Raw genomic sequence first — 17720 nt, forward strand, 5'->3', positions numbered from 1 at the left:
ACGCTGAGGTGGTTTGTGTGCAAACGATCCTTCGTCTAAATTATGATGCGCTCTAATTGAAATATTAAATATGAAGCAGACTACAGCAATCGCCTCTTGTGGCGACTTGCCGGAATGTGAGCTGACTAAACAAGACTCTCGTGGTTGAGTACGTACACAACAAAGCACATCGATACTCTCTCATTCAGTAGCAAGAGAGCAAACAGGATCTTACAAAGGCAAATATATTACGTTTACTTTAATGAGCAGAAGTAGGGTAATGCGGTTTCAGCCCCCTCACTTCTACCGGATGTTGTTAATCCTGTCCCTTTTTACCGAACGCTTCCAGATGATTGAACCATTTAACGAGCGGTATAATGGGAAGTGTCTTACCCTAGGTCCACCCGAGGTTGAGTCTGAGCTCAACACCAATATCAACACACAAACAGACACTGTTCTTGTGGTTGTGTAATATGAAGCCTTTTAATTGAAGACCACCTTCAAATAAACCACGGGAGGTATTAATATGCTTGGATCCCTTTTCTCGTGCTTGCCGTGTCTGGAGTATGCTTTTGTTTAGGGAAAATACTTTCTGTGTTACTGCATGCTAAATACATTTAAAGTTAATGCTTATTTAATGCCCTGGTAAGGTGGCTTCCTTGAGACACTTTTGGAGGACGAAATGTTGTGATTTGAAATCTTGTAATGTGGTCAAAATGAATTGATACGAACCAAAAGGTAACAACATTGCTATGTGGTTGGGTTTTCAGTACTGTTTGTTCCTGCACTCTCACCACCGGACAATAAAAGGCCATGAGGGCAATCACGAAAGGTTCTTCCTTACTATTGCCTAAAGTAGTGATGATAATACAAATTTTCTCATCTTCAAGAAAGGGTGAAAGGAATATTGTCACAACCCTCTGAACATCTAGCCAACGTTAGTCACACTTAGCAGAAATTGCCATCTGTTTTTCGGCTGATTTTTCTTTCAAGATATAGTTTTCAATAGTCAAAGACAAACAACGAGGGATAGGGCTTGACGTACGTCTATGAAAAATGTTAAATCGCATTTCCTAATGATTCACTGGCACCACTTTCTTTTGCATGAAAATCTTGGCCAATCAATACAGGAAGGGCCAATAACCTTCCAAAACTGTTGTGATTGGTATCATCATTGCTCGTGCTGAGAGCAAATTCGCGAATGTAACATAAAAGCTCAGATGCACCTTTATCTGAAACAGCTGGCAATTATTTCTGACTGTCAGTAAGCACGCCAAGCTTTACCAGGACCAAACTGTTTCTTAACCTCAGAACGCACTATCACGGTGAACCAAAAGCACGGCTTACGTACTCTCGCTCTCTCTCGAAATAGGAGGTAATTTCATGCAATGTTAAACAGCCGGCTGGACTAACACACAACCTCCTGCAATCACACAGCTTGATAGTTCCACTAAAGGGAATATCTTACTCGGAAGCTTCTTGATGGGTTTACAACATCAGTGGAACTGGCAATGAAACTAGCAAGAAACGCATTAAAGGGGAAACTGCTGAAAAGCTCTCATCAATGCGCTGGCTACGGGCGTGAAAAGGGCATTAAATTTGATTTTGATGACTTTCAGGGGATGCATTCGTACGAGAGTGCGACGTATCAAAGTGCTATCAAGTGTGCCGTGTGGATATCTTTGTGAAGGGTGTTCGGTGCCTTTGAGTAATCCACAACTCGTACGATTAAGCCGTGTAGGTGATGAAGGTCGGATGAGTGGAGAGGCATAAAATCAGTAATGCTAGTTTTACTGCCCACTGTGTTGCCCCTTGTAATGCTCAGCGCTAGAAAAAGGTCCCGTGTAAGTACCCGATCCCTTGATTACACGCCAGGAGTGAGGGTTGAAAGTGTCGACGAAGACTATTGCTGGATTGTTGGGGATTTCTTTGAATGTAGAATCACAACAGAGCAACAGAGCAATCACCGACCAACCACCGAGAATGTTGCATCTCTGAATAGTTAGAACCCGTGGGAAGCCCTAGTTTTCCCCACGAACAACAACCCTTTCGAGATGAGATTAATTCCAAGTACTAAGCCAACAGACAAACGATATTGGAAGAGCGAAAGGCGAGAAAACTAATCACAGCATTCTATTATTAATACTCTACGAAATCAGTAAGTGATGCGAATTGGAAATAGGAGACAATGGCACTGGATAAAGTGTCCCGCATCGACCTACGCAGTCGAAGGCAAACTGAAAGTTCGATTTGTATGTAAATGTTTACTACTCGCTGGATGTGTGATGCTGTTGCATAAAAAAGGCAGAAAGAGACAAGAACCACTTCAACAGGAAAGAAGAACGAAGCACTTACCAACCCACTCAACAGATAGTGGTAGGTCCGCTTGCCGAGCGTGATGTCCCGGACGTGACTGACCACGATGTCCTTGGCCAGCTCGGTACTACAGTCGAGGACGATGTGCTTCCGGGACCACCGGTTCAGCTCCTCGATGGTGCGCAGGAACTCTATCGCATCGCTTACGTTCGCTATCCGCTTGACCGTCTCGACGTGAAAGGTTTCGTTGCCTGGCCGCAGTCCCTGGTAGATCTGTTGCAGCCGCAGTAGGCCTGTGAAAAGGGAGAGAAAACGAGATGAAAAGAAAGATGTTAGAAGAGGGCAATAAAATACACATACAGTCGTCTGTGTCCCGACCATCGATGGAAGAACTTTAGGAGCTTCAGGGATAAGCCTCACACCTCAAGTCCCATTCAAGCATCCGTAGATGGGTAGTATTGTCGGAATCAGGGACGTAAGGTGATGTTAATTGACAAGTGTAAAGGTAAAAGTGTCCTCTCCATGGCGGCTTCATGAGGCCCATTAGGACGCGTATCCTTCCAATCATTTAGCCCCAACGGTTCGACAAGGTTCGGCTGGACTGAATGTGGCACAAATGGGCTTTGCTCCGACACACATCGAGCTTATGGCTCAAGGGTGACAAATGAAAATTGGCATACGTACAGAGAATAAATTGTATTGAATTAAAGCCTTAGGCACTGTTTTCTTCTGCCGACTGCCACCATGACCGTAAAAGGATAAACTGGAAAACCGGTAGAATAAGTAGATACAACCCGACAGGATCTGATAGACCGGGTTTCGTGGTAGCAAAAAAGTCTTTTGCACTGAGTCTTTGCTGCTCCCAATCTCTTTTTGGATTCTTTGGAAAAAATAGAGCTCCTGACGGGTGACTCTTGGGAACAAAACGTATCCCGGAAGGGCTTAGTGAAGCCATGCTAGAAAATTGTGTAAGAAGAATTTTGCCAGCTAAGAGCGAATGAAATTCCAGTTTGGCGTTTCCTTTCCCGTGCGAAACTACTATAACCGTTCTTGAGGATGGTTCTTTTTCGCTCTTGCCATTATCACCAGCGCTATTAAGATGAACGCCAAGTTTGCCAAGAAGGAGAGAATGTGTGGTCGTGGTAGAAACACCATGCGGAAAACAATACCTGATTTCAAAGGTTCTCCAGGGTAAGGGTTTCCCAGGGTCGAGTGTGCGAATCTGGGTAAGGCACATAGAAGTGAGAAAATACGACACAGAAAACCCCTAGGAAAATATGGCCGTTTGTGCTTACTGCTGGAAATATTTTTTTTTCTTATTTCGTTCAACTTCTCGTACGGAGCCCAATTTTCTTGTGGAATGCTTCTGTAAGTGGCATCAGCATCATCCACAAAGCTAATGTTCGTGTAAAGAAGCAAAAGACATCGTGTGGCGATAACGAATATGAAAAGGTGCATGAGAGAAAAAAGGGTTGATAAAGAATTTTCTCCGCCTGAGAGCATCTGGAGCGAAAACAGCTCGCTCTTCGAGGTCAAAAAATGAAAATTCACCGCCCAGCACAACGATGACTGCATCCGGAACTTCAACTCGAAAGCGTTCCAGTGGAAGTATCACCAACATTCATACGTAATATCCGTGCATGACAAAATGAAAAAATTAAATTAAATTGAATTAAAAGTTGCTCAGCACGATGGCACAAAAGGGGCGCGCGTGACCTTTTCCGGCGGTGCCTTTTAGCTAAACATGAACCAGGCGGAAGATAGAAATTGAGAAAATGTAGCAGAGAGAATAGGAGACGAATGAGAATATGTAATACGGTAACAAAAAATGTCCGTTAAAAGCTGCCACGTGGTTGGATGATGTTGAGAAAAATAAACTTGTGGTCCAGTTTGTGGTAGTTGGTTTGTGTTGATTTTAACACGTTTCTAGTGAAAAAAGTGGTCACCTCTCTTACGAGTTTTGACTTGTGATGCCATGGATTAAGTAATTTTTGCGAGAATTCTTGTTTCGATAGGTTTGCTACAAGTGAACGTGTGTTTTTCGCAACTCTAAATGAAATTACAAACAATGATACTTCCCGCAGTTCTACCTTACAAAAACAATCTTCAAAAGCATTCTTTGTTTCAAGCAGGTGTAACAATTCACGTGACATAGGTTTATTTCGCGATTAATTAGGTGATCGCTCCTGAAAAAGATAAAAAAGCACTGCTGCACGTTTAAAATATCAATCACTAGCATAGCTTACAAATACTTTTAGTAAAGCCCACCGGAATCCCCACAGTCCTCCCATTTGAACCCTTTTTTCCAAAGTAATTAAGATGAAATTGATTGAATCGGGAAGCATCAAAAGGGACGCTTTAGATGTGCAAAGTTCCCGGAAGGATGGCGCGAAAATTAAGCGTGAATATTTTGCATCGGCTAGTGTGTTTGTGTTTGTGTTGGGTCTTCTACGAAACAGTAATTTTCTGACGCTGGAAAACCGGCTGGTAGAGTTTCTTTTTTTTTCTTCAATTTCTTGAATGCTTTGACTGTTTCTTCTTCTGCTTGATTCGTTTCACTTTTCCGTGTTTGTTTCATTATTTCTAATTGAAGCTTGAAGGACGAAATGATTGATGAGTTTCAATAACGAGTCCATGTTAAAGATATTTAATTTAAGAAATTCTTTCCTAACTGGCACATCGCACCGAGATAATGATCTGGAAAGTATTTCGTTAAAGCATCGGCTGTCTCAGTTCGTTTCGGGAAGGTTAGAAATAGGGCAAGAATTTGCAATTAATAATAGGGCCTTGTCAATTTCACAAAATGTCAATATAACTAGGTCACTGAATTTGAAGCGTTCTTGAAGGATATAGGCTTTAGACAAAATTCTTCCTAAGGCTTTTATTAATCAGAAGTTAATTTGAAAGCATTAGTGTGTTCAGCGAAAAGAAAGCATCATCTATATGCTTCATGCTCGAAACGTCACCACTCGTCCTTGTGGCGTTCTGGGAAGACAAGATGCAAGAACAATGAGCTCCTGTTTGAGTTCGATGTCGTATCGAATCCTGGAAACATCCTCAAATCGAATAACATCACAATATTTGAGCTCGCAAGTCTCAGTTCCTTGGACCCTCTAGTTTCATGCTTGTGCAAGAATCACAAATCTCCCTATTACAGCTTCGAGTACTTCGATCCCTTCGCACAAACCCAGATTCGATGCGGAAAGCGAGAACATCGCCTCACTGACATGTCCCAGGAGTTTGGGAAACTCTCACTCTCCCTTTCTGACGTGATCCTTGTGGGCGATGGTTTGTGCGTTCCCCTAATCCGGCTTTTTCAGCTTTAGCACTTCGCTTAACACCTCGACACTAGCTGTTTGAGAAAACCCATGCCATCCCGAACAAAGTGTTCTTACACTCACACGCAGTGAATGAGGTGTCAATGATATAGCGGAGATGTGCTACTATGTAAGCTCGGTGAGAGTTCTATCAGGCGTAGAAGGAGGAGGAAAAAACACAGTGCACGATAAAAACGAAAGACCAAAGTTTTCGTTCGCAAATTTGCCTTTCACGACGTAGTAACTCAGGGCTTAGAATTTGGAAAGCATGCAAGGGAGTAGTAGTGGAAGAATTGTGGGATTATGGTCGGGAAAATAACGGATGAATGCGGAAAAGAGCTTATTTATTCGGTTGGACGACATTTTCATACTAATTACATCAGGCGAGAAAAACACCGCACCAGCAGTAGAAGTAGAAGCAGAACAACTGACGACGACAACCGTCGGTTCCCTTGGAGTTGCGAGAAGCGTCAAGGTGTGTCTTGTGTCTGTATGGGCTGGATGATCATCGGTCCCTTCGTGTGTTTGTGTGTTAGGTCTGTGAATGGTGTTTCCAGTGTGAAAAGTTGTTCCTTTTCGACTAGACTGTTGCAAATGCACATGGGTAGCATTGGCACACCCTTGCATAATGCACCGATGTCCCATTGGACCATTGGACGGAGCTTACCAGGACCACTGCCTTATCTCGTTGTGCTGTCGTGCATAAAACAAGGAAATGATGTACGAACCAGTTGAAATGCATGTATATGTATGTGTGTCGGTGCGTAGATAATAGAAAGGTCCTGTCTGAACGGTAGAGCGCAGTACCAACTGCCAACGACCGGAGATTATGTTCTGTGCCTTGCGGTTGAGCTTCACCGTGACTCCACAGCCACAGCCTCAACTTTTCAGTGTGTGTGATGGTTTGCTACGCTCGTTTTCTGTAGCTCTATTTTCTCATCAGCTAGTCGGATGGGTGTCGGATTTTTTTTTCTACTCCCAGCTGATTAAACGTCTAACAACCAGTAACGGTGGAGTGTAAAGGTTAGGAAATAATACCGAGAACCTCCAATACAATAGCAAAACCCGACAAATGTCCGGCAGCATATTGTCTGGCTTAAGATAGCATTGGGTATTTTTGTTAAACCCTCACACGCTGTTCCATTACGAAGAAAAGCCGGTAGGTTGGATGGGTGAAGGTGAACGAGCATTTTCTCTCATAAATCAAAAAAGCTGTATCATTATCGTTTAAACCCTTGAAATACAGGTTGGAGCTTCAGGAGCGTCCCGCGTGCGCTGCCTTCTAATGAAATCTAGAATAAAGATTAAACACGATTCGTAACGATTCTTGAAGGGGGAGAGTTTAAGCACATAAGCTCTAGCCGTTGGAACAAATTTGCATGCCGATCCTTGGGTGCTGTGAATATGCTTTGGAGCTTGTTATTGTTTCATTTGAACCGCAATTATAATGCAGTGCGAGAAGTTTGGATAACGCTTTGGTGAGGTGTATGGCAGCGGATGGGCAACACACTGTTACAGTGGTTCTTCCACGTAGGTAGATGAACCTTTGGCAATCGTGCTTCGAGTTGCTTGTACCTTCAGACACGGTCTGAAAGGCTTTCCTTGAACAAAAGAACATTAAATTGAGTAAACGATCGAAATTTGATTTGATATCTTGATGGGTTTTCTATAACGTTGTTGCGGGTTCGTTTTGTCCCTTTCCCATCACACTCCGCTCACAGATTCTCTGCAGTCACTCTGCAATATGTGTAATCCGATCACCAGTTTGTGTTCCTTTTTTGTGCCAAAGTAATAACGCTTTTGGGATGAAGACTGCCTGCTATGGAATCGCCCTTTTTTAACGATTTGTTGGTGTGCACATCCTTTAAGCCATCTTCGCTTGTTTGTCTGTTCGATAGGTTTTTCCTTGCGAAGAGAAAAAATCGGTGCTCATCTTACAATTTTATGAAGGTTGCTGGCCTGTTTTCACTCTGTTGACCCGCCCGCGGATAATGGTTGAGCGAAAGCAAAAAAAAAAAAAAAAAAAAAGGGGGCAACCCTACTGCATCCGGCAAAACGGCAAATGTCAACATAAAATCAACACTCATCGTGCCATCGTGTGCCGCTTGGTGGTCACGATGGTCTTTCTCGGATTTCGTTGCAATATGAAGCAACCTTCGTCATATACATTTCTCACGGTGGCCTTTAAATGTCCTCGGTGATGTGTTGTCATGGTTGTTGGCATGTGCAAACAAACTTACATGCTTGGAGGGAAATCGAATCCGGCACGGTGCTCCAAACAACGCTCCAAAGTTGTAGAACACACAATATACGAAACACAACTTTTCTGAACGGATCGAAATTGGAATCTAGAAAACACCGCGCCATGCCGAACGACGCATTTTGGAACGCCCAACCTTGGTGTGGTAAATGTTGTGGTATCGGTCAAGAAAAGAGAACCGGGTTCGGTGCTTTGCATACGACAGAACACTCACAAGAATCCACACTCAAGCATCACTCATGGGCACGACTGTTCGTGATGGTTTCACATGTCCCTTTTATCCCCCCGCGGGGTATCAGATATTCACTTTTGGCGCGGCGAAAGCGGGCTTACTGTTGGCTGTTTTTGTGTAAATAAAGGCAACATTTAAACAAGTTCTTATTTCAGTGCAAGAAGAACAAAATTCGAGGGTGAAAAGCTTTCTAGCTGCACTATTTGGCCATCACTAGAGGGTCCCAGAATGGAAGCGCATTGTGCTCTGAGCAAATACTAGCATCCTGGCAGATGGTTTTGCGAGCAATTCTAATGGTAGAAAATCAAACTCGCAACGGCTTGTACATCAGAAGGATATCCCGAGTTACAACAAACGGACGGGACTTACTCCGTTGAGCTGTCTTTTGTGCTGTAAAATAAAACAAAATGGCTTGCATAATCCGGTCATGTCCACTAGTCGGTAACTAGCGGGAGCCAAGTTTTCTCGAAGCACGATCCTGAACGATGAATGATGTGGTACGCGTTCGGGCTCGAGAAGGGTTTCTGTTTGATCAAAGAAACAGACATGTTGTGGTAGTGTTGGAGCGGGCTAGGGCTAAACGTCCTCTGCTTAGTTGTTGTCAGGGTTTAATTAAGTTATCAGTTGTGCTGTTTCACAGATAGGGCCGGTGTTAATGCAGTCGGTCGGTGGGAAAATATAGGAACGGCTAAATTAGATCCCTTTGAAGGGTGGTATAGAATATGCTTTTGGCGCTTGGTCTGGACTGTTCACGTCCAATTGGGTCACTGGAGTCTGGCGCATTCGAGAGTGGTCTTTTTGTGGAACGGAACCCCAAAAGAGAGAACAACTCGTCCGAGCAACTCGACCACGGTAGCAGAAGACATTGGCGCTAACCTTCCCGGCATGGATGCTTAAGATCGACTTCACAAGAAGAGACGGCAAAAAAGGACGACTCAATGAGCGGAAATTGAACCTGAAAGGTTTCGCTGCAAGTAATGAAATTCCTTTCCATTCAATTCTACTAGCTGCTGCTGTTGTGTTTCGGAACGGAGAAACGGAAAAAGAAGCACGGCAAGAGGAATGAAAACGGAAGCAAGAACACACCCCTCACAATTCGAACGGTAGTGATGTTGTGCTTTTGGTTTCGTTTTCTTCAAAATGGCTTTGATTCAAATAGAACATTCAATTTAAAAATAAAACACAAATCATACAAAAACATTTGCTTTTCGAGTGATGGTGGTAAATGTGTTTTGTTGGCTCTTGGGTTCTTGTTTTTGTATGTTGCTTTAAAACACGCCCGGAACACTGCTAAAACGCAATAACAACTTGTACACACTGCACTGCTGACCTTCGGGGAAAAGCACACGATTCGGAAAACAATATATTATATATGTTTCATTGATTTCATCGAACTGAGATGAAATTTCTAAGAAATTTCAACGCCCGAATGCAGTGATTGTGTTTTTTTCCAGTCTAAAGAATTGTGAGTGTGAAAGCTTCACACTCATTTCATTTAAGCTTCAGCTCCCAAGAAAACCCCCTTCGTTGTGGATACTTTTTGGTGTTCGCAACTCCATTTCGTGGTCAGCATTTGGATGTTGTGGCTGGGGGCCACACAATCAGCAGAACGCACAAACCACTACAACTTTGTGAAGCTACAGTAGCATCTAACTCACGAACTCCGACAAGCCGCCAGTCATAACTTGACGTCTCCCAAACCTAATTCAATTTGTTCAGTGATGCAATGATGTTGCTGGCGACCCTGTTGCTTTTAAAACGCATAGATCCGATAGCCACTATAACCTTGTAAGGTTACTCCAGAATCGAATCCGCCAGACATTCCGCCAACGGCAAGATCGCCAGTTAAGATTTTAGATCTTCGAAACCAATTCTTATCGCTCTTTAGGCCGAATTAGCGACTGGCGCATTTCGATGCCACCGTTACAAACGTGTAACAAACAAATAAACCACAAATAAACATAACAAACTACAATCAGCTAATAGGGCAATAGTGCGTACAATCCGCGGGAAGGGAGAGATATAAGGGATCAAGGGACGATTCCCATCTCTTTGGCAAAGTCAAACAGAATCCGCGCATATTTGTATTCCTTCTGTCCCAGGATATCGCGCATCGGCACCGCCGGGGATCTTGCTGATGCTTGAGGATTTTGTATTTATTTCACCATAAAATTGAAAACTAAAAATCGAAGAAAATCTACAGATAATAAAACTGTCACAAACATCCAAATAACACTTGTCCATGTTCGGTTGGCTATTATTATGCTGTCAAAAACAAAATTTGATACAGGTTGCCTCTCTGTTGATGGAGCGATTATCTTTTCGAGTCCTTGATTTCCAACATCAAGCCACAAATCTCTCCCTTAAATCGAACACCATCGACTGAGCTTTAAAGTGCATGCATCAGCTGCAAACCGTTCGGCGACAGCTTAGCTCGTACGATTGTTTTGCTGCAGTGATCTCGGCTTCATCCAGTTGAGTGAGTCGAGCTGTCTTCCATAAAACACACATGATAAACAGTTTACAAACGGCAAGACACGATGCCAAAAAAGGGGTTTTTGATGCACAAGATAGTCGGGCAGCCTGTCCCCGTCATATGTCACATCGAGAAAGCGAATGGGATGGTTGCCGATTTGGTTGGTTTAACTGGATTGAGTTATCGACGCTTCCCTTTGGGACGTCCTACATCCGACTCAGGCTGCACAACCTTTCTACGTGGCACGTGGTGAGTCTTGTGGGCTTTTATAGCTCGACTTAGAAAGTTCAAATGGCTGTGTTTGTTTGACGATTTGTCAACGATTCTTGTAACAGAACATTTTGGGGGTTTCGTTTCCAGTTTGAGTGGAGTTTGGTTTATACTTTTTAGTTACCTTTTCATAGATCGCTTTGTATCTTACGGTTGCTTGAAAGGCTTACCGTGTGAAAGGGGTCAATTTTTGCGGTTCATATTTTCCTGCTGGACATTCGCATGCACCGAATTGTTTAGATTTTTTGGCATCTTTAATTAAAACTTTTCAACAACTTCACATTCATCGAACGATAAACCTGCGTCTTTCCTCTATTCCTGGATCCATAATTTGCATAGCGATTTTACAACCTCCATCCTACGGGCATTCCCGGCTCATGCCGGGGTAAGGTGTGTCCGGTGTTGGTGATGCTGCCGCCGGATTTCAGCACACTCAATGGAATTTAGAGCTGCCGTGCTGGTTGGAATGTGGTCCAAAATTTTTGTATGTAATCCTTCGCTTTTGTGGCAACCAAGATCAAAAGCTGTTCCACGTGCCAGCAGCGGTAGGTAGGTGACCAAAGCACGAAGACATCGTTCGCATTCATCGACACGTAATCTGGTCCTTTCTGGCTTTGTGTGCTTACGCTTCCCTTACGTTTGCTGGACAGGAATTCTCGCCAGTCTTCTTCCGAGACTGTTGCATGTCGTCGGGACCGACGACCGAAACGACACAAACACTTGCACACGTTCTTGTACTACAAGCGGGAACAGTGATTTATCTAGGACGCTGCGGGTTCTTGGGTTTTGTTGGTTAGAACGGGGTACCACCGAGGTACACGGAAATGCCGGGCCGGTTTTGATCTTCGCCCGTCCGGAATGCCAAATGGGACCGGTAATGGGGAAAGTTTGCACGCCCACCTTTGCGGCCAGCTTTGTGCATATCCTGGCCGTTGGAGTTGGAGTAAGAAGATTGGGTAGAAAATATTGCCGCTTCGACGGATGCGGTTTTTGAGGAAAGTTTGAGGTTAAAGCAGAAAGCTCCATGTCTAATCATCCTGTTCTTCGTGCTTTCCACTCTCACTCGCCCACACTCTCTCGCTGCCCGATTCCGTGGCAGTTGTGATAAGTTTTACAGTGGCCCGTCCCAGATCACCACATCAGATACCAAACAGGTCCACCTTAGCTCATGTAAAGAGCAGCAGTAGCAGTTGCAACGTTCTCTCCAACACTTACGGTCTTTGGCTGCAAATTTCACTCAAGTATGTGGTAGATGATTCACCTCTCGCCTACTCACTTTCATCCTTCCCGCCGTTCCTGCGTGTATCGGGCAACATCAAAGATGTAAAGTTTTCATATTATTATATTACTGATTACCTTCATTCACAATGCCACCCGCGTTCGACCGCGTAGTGTGGGGTTGTCGGTGCACTGCATTGCCCATCTCCGTTCCCCCCTAGTATGTCCCCCATTACGTGCACCGTTAGCTTGCTGAAAGTATTTGTCAATGGGCCCTCCTCACACGAGAGAGAAAGATATTAAATACCATTACCGTACGGTTGCCGCACATGTAGCCGTTATGTGTAATGAATATTAAAAACCACAGGAAAAGCACGAGCAGCGAACACGGAGGACCACATGGGTAAGAAAATTTGTACCAACTCACTCTCCACCATTTTATTTTCTCACCGTTTTTTTTTTGTGCCGTTATGTCTGAGCCTATGTTAAGTCTTTCGACATTATGCGTGATAGGAGTGCATCGTCAAGGATGTACGTATGAAGAATGTTGCTTTATATGGTGAAATAAATTGTAAACCTTTCCCGCAAGAGTTCCCAAACAAAGTTCGGGATGAAATATGTTATTTTTTCCACTTTTCGTTTACCCGTTTTTGATGGGAAATTTGTTTAAATAAAACGGGATAACATAGGTGGAAGTTTTGTTCGGGAAAGCCCTACAACACGAATAAAGGCGTGGCCCGTTTTGTACAACTTCAAACCTACAACCTTGTGTTTTCCGGCTCTCACGCGGAACAGAGATGAATCAATTTAACGATGATTTATTTAGCAGCTAATGTCACGGATAACGTGGCGCCAGTACGGGCAACTGTTTATGCAAAGCTTTCATCTTATCTCACTAGTTTCGTTTTTTTCTTTTCTCGTATTTGCTGTTGGTTTGTGCCTGAAAGCATGAGTTATGAACGGAACGAGATTAGACTGGTAGTAAATTTACATAATTCTTCACCTCCGACTTCAGCGCGCCACTCGCTCTACTATTTTGCAAAGACCACACATCCCGTGGCTTTGCAACTCCTAACTACCATGACACGCGCATCATGAGTGATGCGTGTTTGTTTGGGGTTGAATATGCCTATAGGAACGATGGCACTCGTCTTATCGACAGATCCGAAGCAATAAAAGTTATGGTATTAAGCTCTTCCTACCATCCAAACGTAGGGTTTAGGTGTGCCATGTACTAGGCCATCACAATTTATAGAAATTTGACTTTATCAACCGCTGATGATCTGTCACAAAGTATGGGAACGTGTTTTCATTATCTACGATTTTTCGGTCTCTCCTTTTCGAGGCACAGAGCCTGCGACGACGTTTCATTTTCACCGGTAATCCTCCACTCGCAGTGTGTGTTTTCGAATTGTGGTGAATAGACTGGAGGGTAAATTCGACTAAAAAAAGAACAACACACATCATGCGTCATGCTGGAGTATGTAAAGCACTGCGCGATGATGGCGTGAGATGAGGCTCACAACAGTACGGGAAAGGGCGTACAGGGATAGCTGGTGCGCTGGGGCAGAATGTGAAAGCAGTACATAAATCATGGCACTGATATGTTTAACATAAAACTACAATAAATATTGGAAAATGATGGCCATTTCCTGGAGTGGGGTTTTGCTATCAGCACCACACTCAACCAGTGCCGGGCATGGAATGCAGGGCGGATGGGATGGGTGAATGAATGAGGATTTATGTGTATTGAGTTTTTTTGTGTGTGTGTGAGTGAGCTAGTACATAATGCTTTGGTAGGCAACTGGTGTTATCTATAGTGTATTGCTTTTGCGTCTTAATGTTTCAATCCCAGCACTTGGGTCAGGTCCTCAAACAGCATCCTTTACTGTCAGTTACTCTATTCGAAGAGACATGGTTGGATCGGATTGGTGTGTCATATGTTAATTTGAGTTTCATAAAAATATAACAAAACCGATTAGCAATTCATGTGTGCCCGGAAGCGGAATTTGGTCGCTCTTAGCGTTGTATTATTGTAAATTCTTATTTAGCTTACTTTATGATCAATATGGAAATATAAACGAAACGAATTAATCTTAAATATCAACTTAAACTATGCGCATTGCCTAACTGTAAGGCTCAAAGCAAGAGCTTCAACTTTATACCAGAATACCATAATGAAGTTGATAGAATTTAAAGAATACATTGTAACCGCAAGAGGTACAAACGGCTTGAATAATCTTAATGAAAGAAGCTCATTTTCTCAACTCGTCCCAGCGAGCGCTGCGGTGGATTTAATTTCATGCTGAGAGTGAACCGTTTCCCTTGCATGGCAGCTAGTCGTCGTTCCTATAACAACACAGCATAAGCGTGTAGGTAGTGATAAAGTTTATATTGTTTCTGCTAAGTGTTAATCACGAGTCTTCACTAGCATCGTGCGCATTTAATAGGCACGGGCCCGAAAAGACCATCCACCACAACCGGATCCATCCCTTCGCGTCTATCTATTGCCGTACAAATGTCACCGTAAAACGTTTCTTCAATGCCCGACTGTCACTTCAAAAGTCATCACTCTTTGTACGGGCTTCTCAGCACGAATCAAGACGGGTTTGTCCGCAGCTGCCGCCTAGCAGGGTGGTATGTGTCTTGGTACGTGTCGGGGGAACACTATAGCACCATTCAGCGACTACTATTCATCTACTTCAAACTGTCATACATTCACATTCGAGCGTTTGATGAAGATGAATGCGGCTCGCTCGGTATCTAGGGGGAACTCTGCTGCTAATGTCATTTGACGTTAGAAGGTTTCGTGTGTCTGTGCCTTTTGCTACGCATGTTAGCCAGAGCATTACTGAGCTGATACACAAAGGACACCCGGGACATCTGAACCGGGGCTGTCGGAATGGTGCAAATCGTAAGGCAATGTAATCTGGGCACATCGGGTGGTACCTGGATGCTACCTGTTTGGTCATATTTTTCTGCCTCACCATTTTTTGCTACGAACAAAACTTCACGGCCTGAGAAAACCGTACCCACTGTACTTGTACTCGCTTGATGTTTGCATTTATTCTAGGTCTGTGTTTTCTTTTCATCTCGGTGCTGCTAACAATCCTACACTGGAAAGTACGCAACGAGTCCTTGAGTGACGCGAGGATATGGACAGCTGTAATGGTTTGCTAGAGGTGGATGGTACAAACCCGGTGAAGGTTTCACAGTGTGGGACCGAGTGTGGGAAATGGGGTAACGCAAGGGAAGCACAAATGAGGAATACTTTGCACTTGGAGCGTTTATGTTTTAAACCCGGGTTTTTTTGTACTCGTCTGGGATGGTTTCTTCGGGTGGCTTTTGGGATTTTACACGTTTAGAAGTAGGGTGGGCTAGAAGCAGAAGATGCAGTAGCAATAAATTTCCTTCACTTTTGGACTGTAAACTAAAAGATCTGCCTGCAGTAGAGTGGATCATCCTGGGACAGCTTCAAGGAACTCAAAACATTGCAGTGTGAAAGGGAGTAACTGTTTTTTGGGTTGAAAACTTAAAAACTTTCATTTGCAAGAATGAAAATAACGTGTAGAAAAAGTAGGAAAGAACTGGTTGATATTCCGCACCACGAATGCATCGTATTTTTCTTCACAAACATATTTCATATGCCAACACTTGTCCCTTACTGCTTTTCTCCTTTTTCCTCTGTTTTAATTTTTTTCTTCTACTGCACCATCAAGCAGCCAAAAGTTCATCTGCAAAAGAAGGCAAAACAATCTACTTAAACAGTACGCACCATGGCACATCGCTGTGATTTATCAGGAAGCAACACAGCAACACAGCAAGACAGAAGTGGGAAGCTCTGAACTACGGAAAAAAGCGTTCTGCCTCTTCCGGGGAACAGTTTCCCGGGTTGGCGTGGTAGGCTCTCTCCTCTTCCTCTTTTCCGCACTTTCATTTCGACTGGGGAAATGAAATTTGTCGACTGACGGAAGACTTTGCAAGCTTCGGTGCACTATGTCGCACCAGCAGGAGCTCTAACCACCAAAGGGACGCTGACGATGGGACCGAGTGGCAGTACCGCTCTGCCAGTAAACCGTGTGATGAGTGCCAGCGCTCGGGAATCATGGAATATTAAATCCGTGTACACAGTACAAAAAAAGGGCAGGGTTGAAGATTCTGGAGGTTGTAGGAAGGATGGTCCTGGCCGGTTGTTGCATCAGTTCCGGAGCTTAACTAGGTCGGGAACAGGAAAAACGGCAACGGGTTTGGCAGGAAATTATGCATCCGCATTCGGAACCCTGTCGACACCAGAATAACCGTTTCGGTTCGGGTACACTTTTCACTCCCAGGCGTTTCTTTTGTGGACTAGACGGTTGAGACGATTTCACTAGGCACCGCAGTGGTTGCGTTTAAAGCACATTGCAAGTAATTCGGACCGAGATGCCTTTTTTTAAGGACTTTTATTTCAGTCAAAAGAATTATCTTGCAAACTGACGCAAAGCGCACAAGGTAAGAGCTATTTTCTCTGAAAGGATCAAATTAAGATAAAGAGAACATCTCAGTCACCATTCGAGACCGGCGCGAGCAAAATAAATAAACTCTAATGTTTCTTTTATCCGCAAGTGCATCACGAGCAAATCAGCAAATAGATCCTTAAATTGGGTCGTAAAATGCAAGCGTACCGCATGAAAAGCTCAATGGGAAAATAATTGCCCCAACGGCATGCTCCCATTCGTTGCCGGCTTGCTTGCTTGCGATAAAACTGCTTTCCTTTACGATCGCTTTTACGGCTGATCGATTGGAAGCCGGAGTCGAGTTGGTGCAATGAAATGATGAAACAATTATTCACTTCTCTCAACGGAGTTCACCCCTTCGAATTCCCATTCCCTTCTCGGTGGGTGGTTTCCCCCAGAAAAGGGAAAATAAACTGCACCGTTTCTGATGTGAAGGTGCAACAGAAGCGAGAGTGCCCAGAGGGTTTGTTGGTTGTCGGTAAAAGTTATAGAGTGTAGCTTCCGAAGCTACAGCGGTAGTTTGATCGGTTTGTGCCGGTAAAGGAGAATATTTATTGAGAGCATGTATTTTTAAGGCCTCAATACCGGGTTTCGTGGTTTCAGGGCAAGAAAACTTCACTCGGTAGCAATTTATGGCCGATGAAAGTTGTTCCTCGGGATTGTTTCGTTCTGCTGCACTGTTGCAGTGCATGGAATGGGAACGAGGAAAAGTCGGATGAACTTCATTGAGCGCTTTGATAGTTGGCTTGGGCTGGCTTGGGCTTGGGCTCGTCTTTCGATTGCAGTTTGGACACAGTCTGCATATGATAGGAATGAAATTAGATGTCAGTGCGGTATTGTGTAGCATCTACAGAAACATCGGTATCATACATAACCACATTGCGTCATGAGCAGGTTGATATTGAAGCAAAATATTATTTCCATATGCTGTGGAGCGTCAACCTTGCTTAATCATCAATATTGTTGCGATCTTGTTGTGTGCAGTGTTTCACGAAGATAATTTCGAGGTCATGAAATAATGGAAATAAAAAATTCAAAGTCATCACTATTTGATGGTGGAGACCTAGAGCTTATATTTTTATCATTGACGACGTTTTACGATATTTCTAACAGTTGCCACTCATTTAACTGCATTTTTTAAACAAACTTGTTTATT

General features: G+C 43.7%; 1 protein-coding gene across 2 annotated transcripts in view; it reads right to left on the reverse strand.

Moving 5' to 3' along the window:
• The window catches only part of LOC126561539 (glutamate receptor 1-like), a 57623-nt gene that overhangs the window by 13217 nt on the left and 26686 nt on the right, over positions 1–17720 (reverse strand). For both annotated transcript variants that reach the window (XM_050217752.1, XM_050217753.1), the window contains exon 4: positions 2335–2588. In XM_050217752.1, coding sequence (XP_050073709.1) covers positions 2335–2588 — 254 coding nt within the window. The remainder of the gene's footprint in view (positions 1–2334; positions 2589–17720) is intronic.

This window comes from Anopheles maculipalpis, chromosome 3RL (assembly GCF_943734695.1).
Source record: "Anopheles maculipalpis chromosome 3RL, idAnoMacuDA_375_x, whole genome shotgun sequence".
Classification (NCBI taxonomy): domain Eukaryota; kingdom Metazoa; phylum Arthropoda; class Insecta; order Diptera; family Culicidae; genus Anopheles; species Anopheles maculipalpis.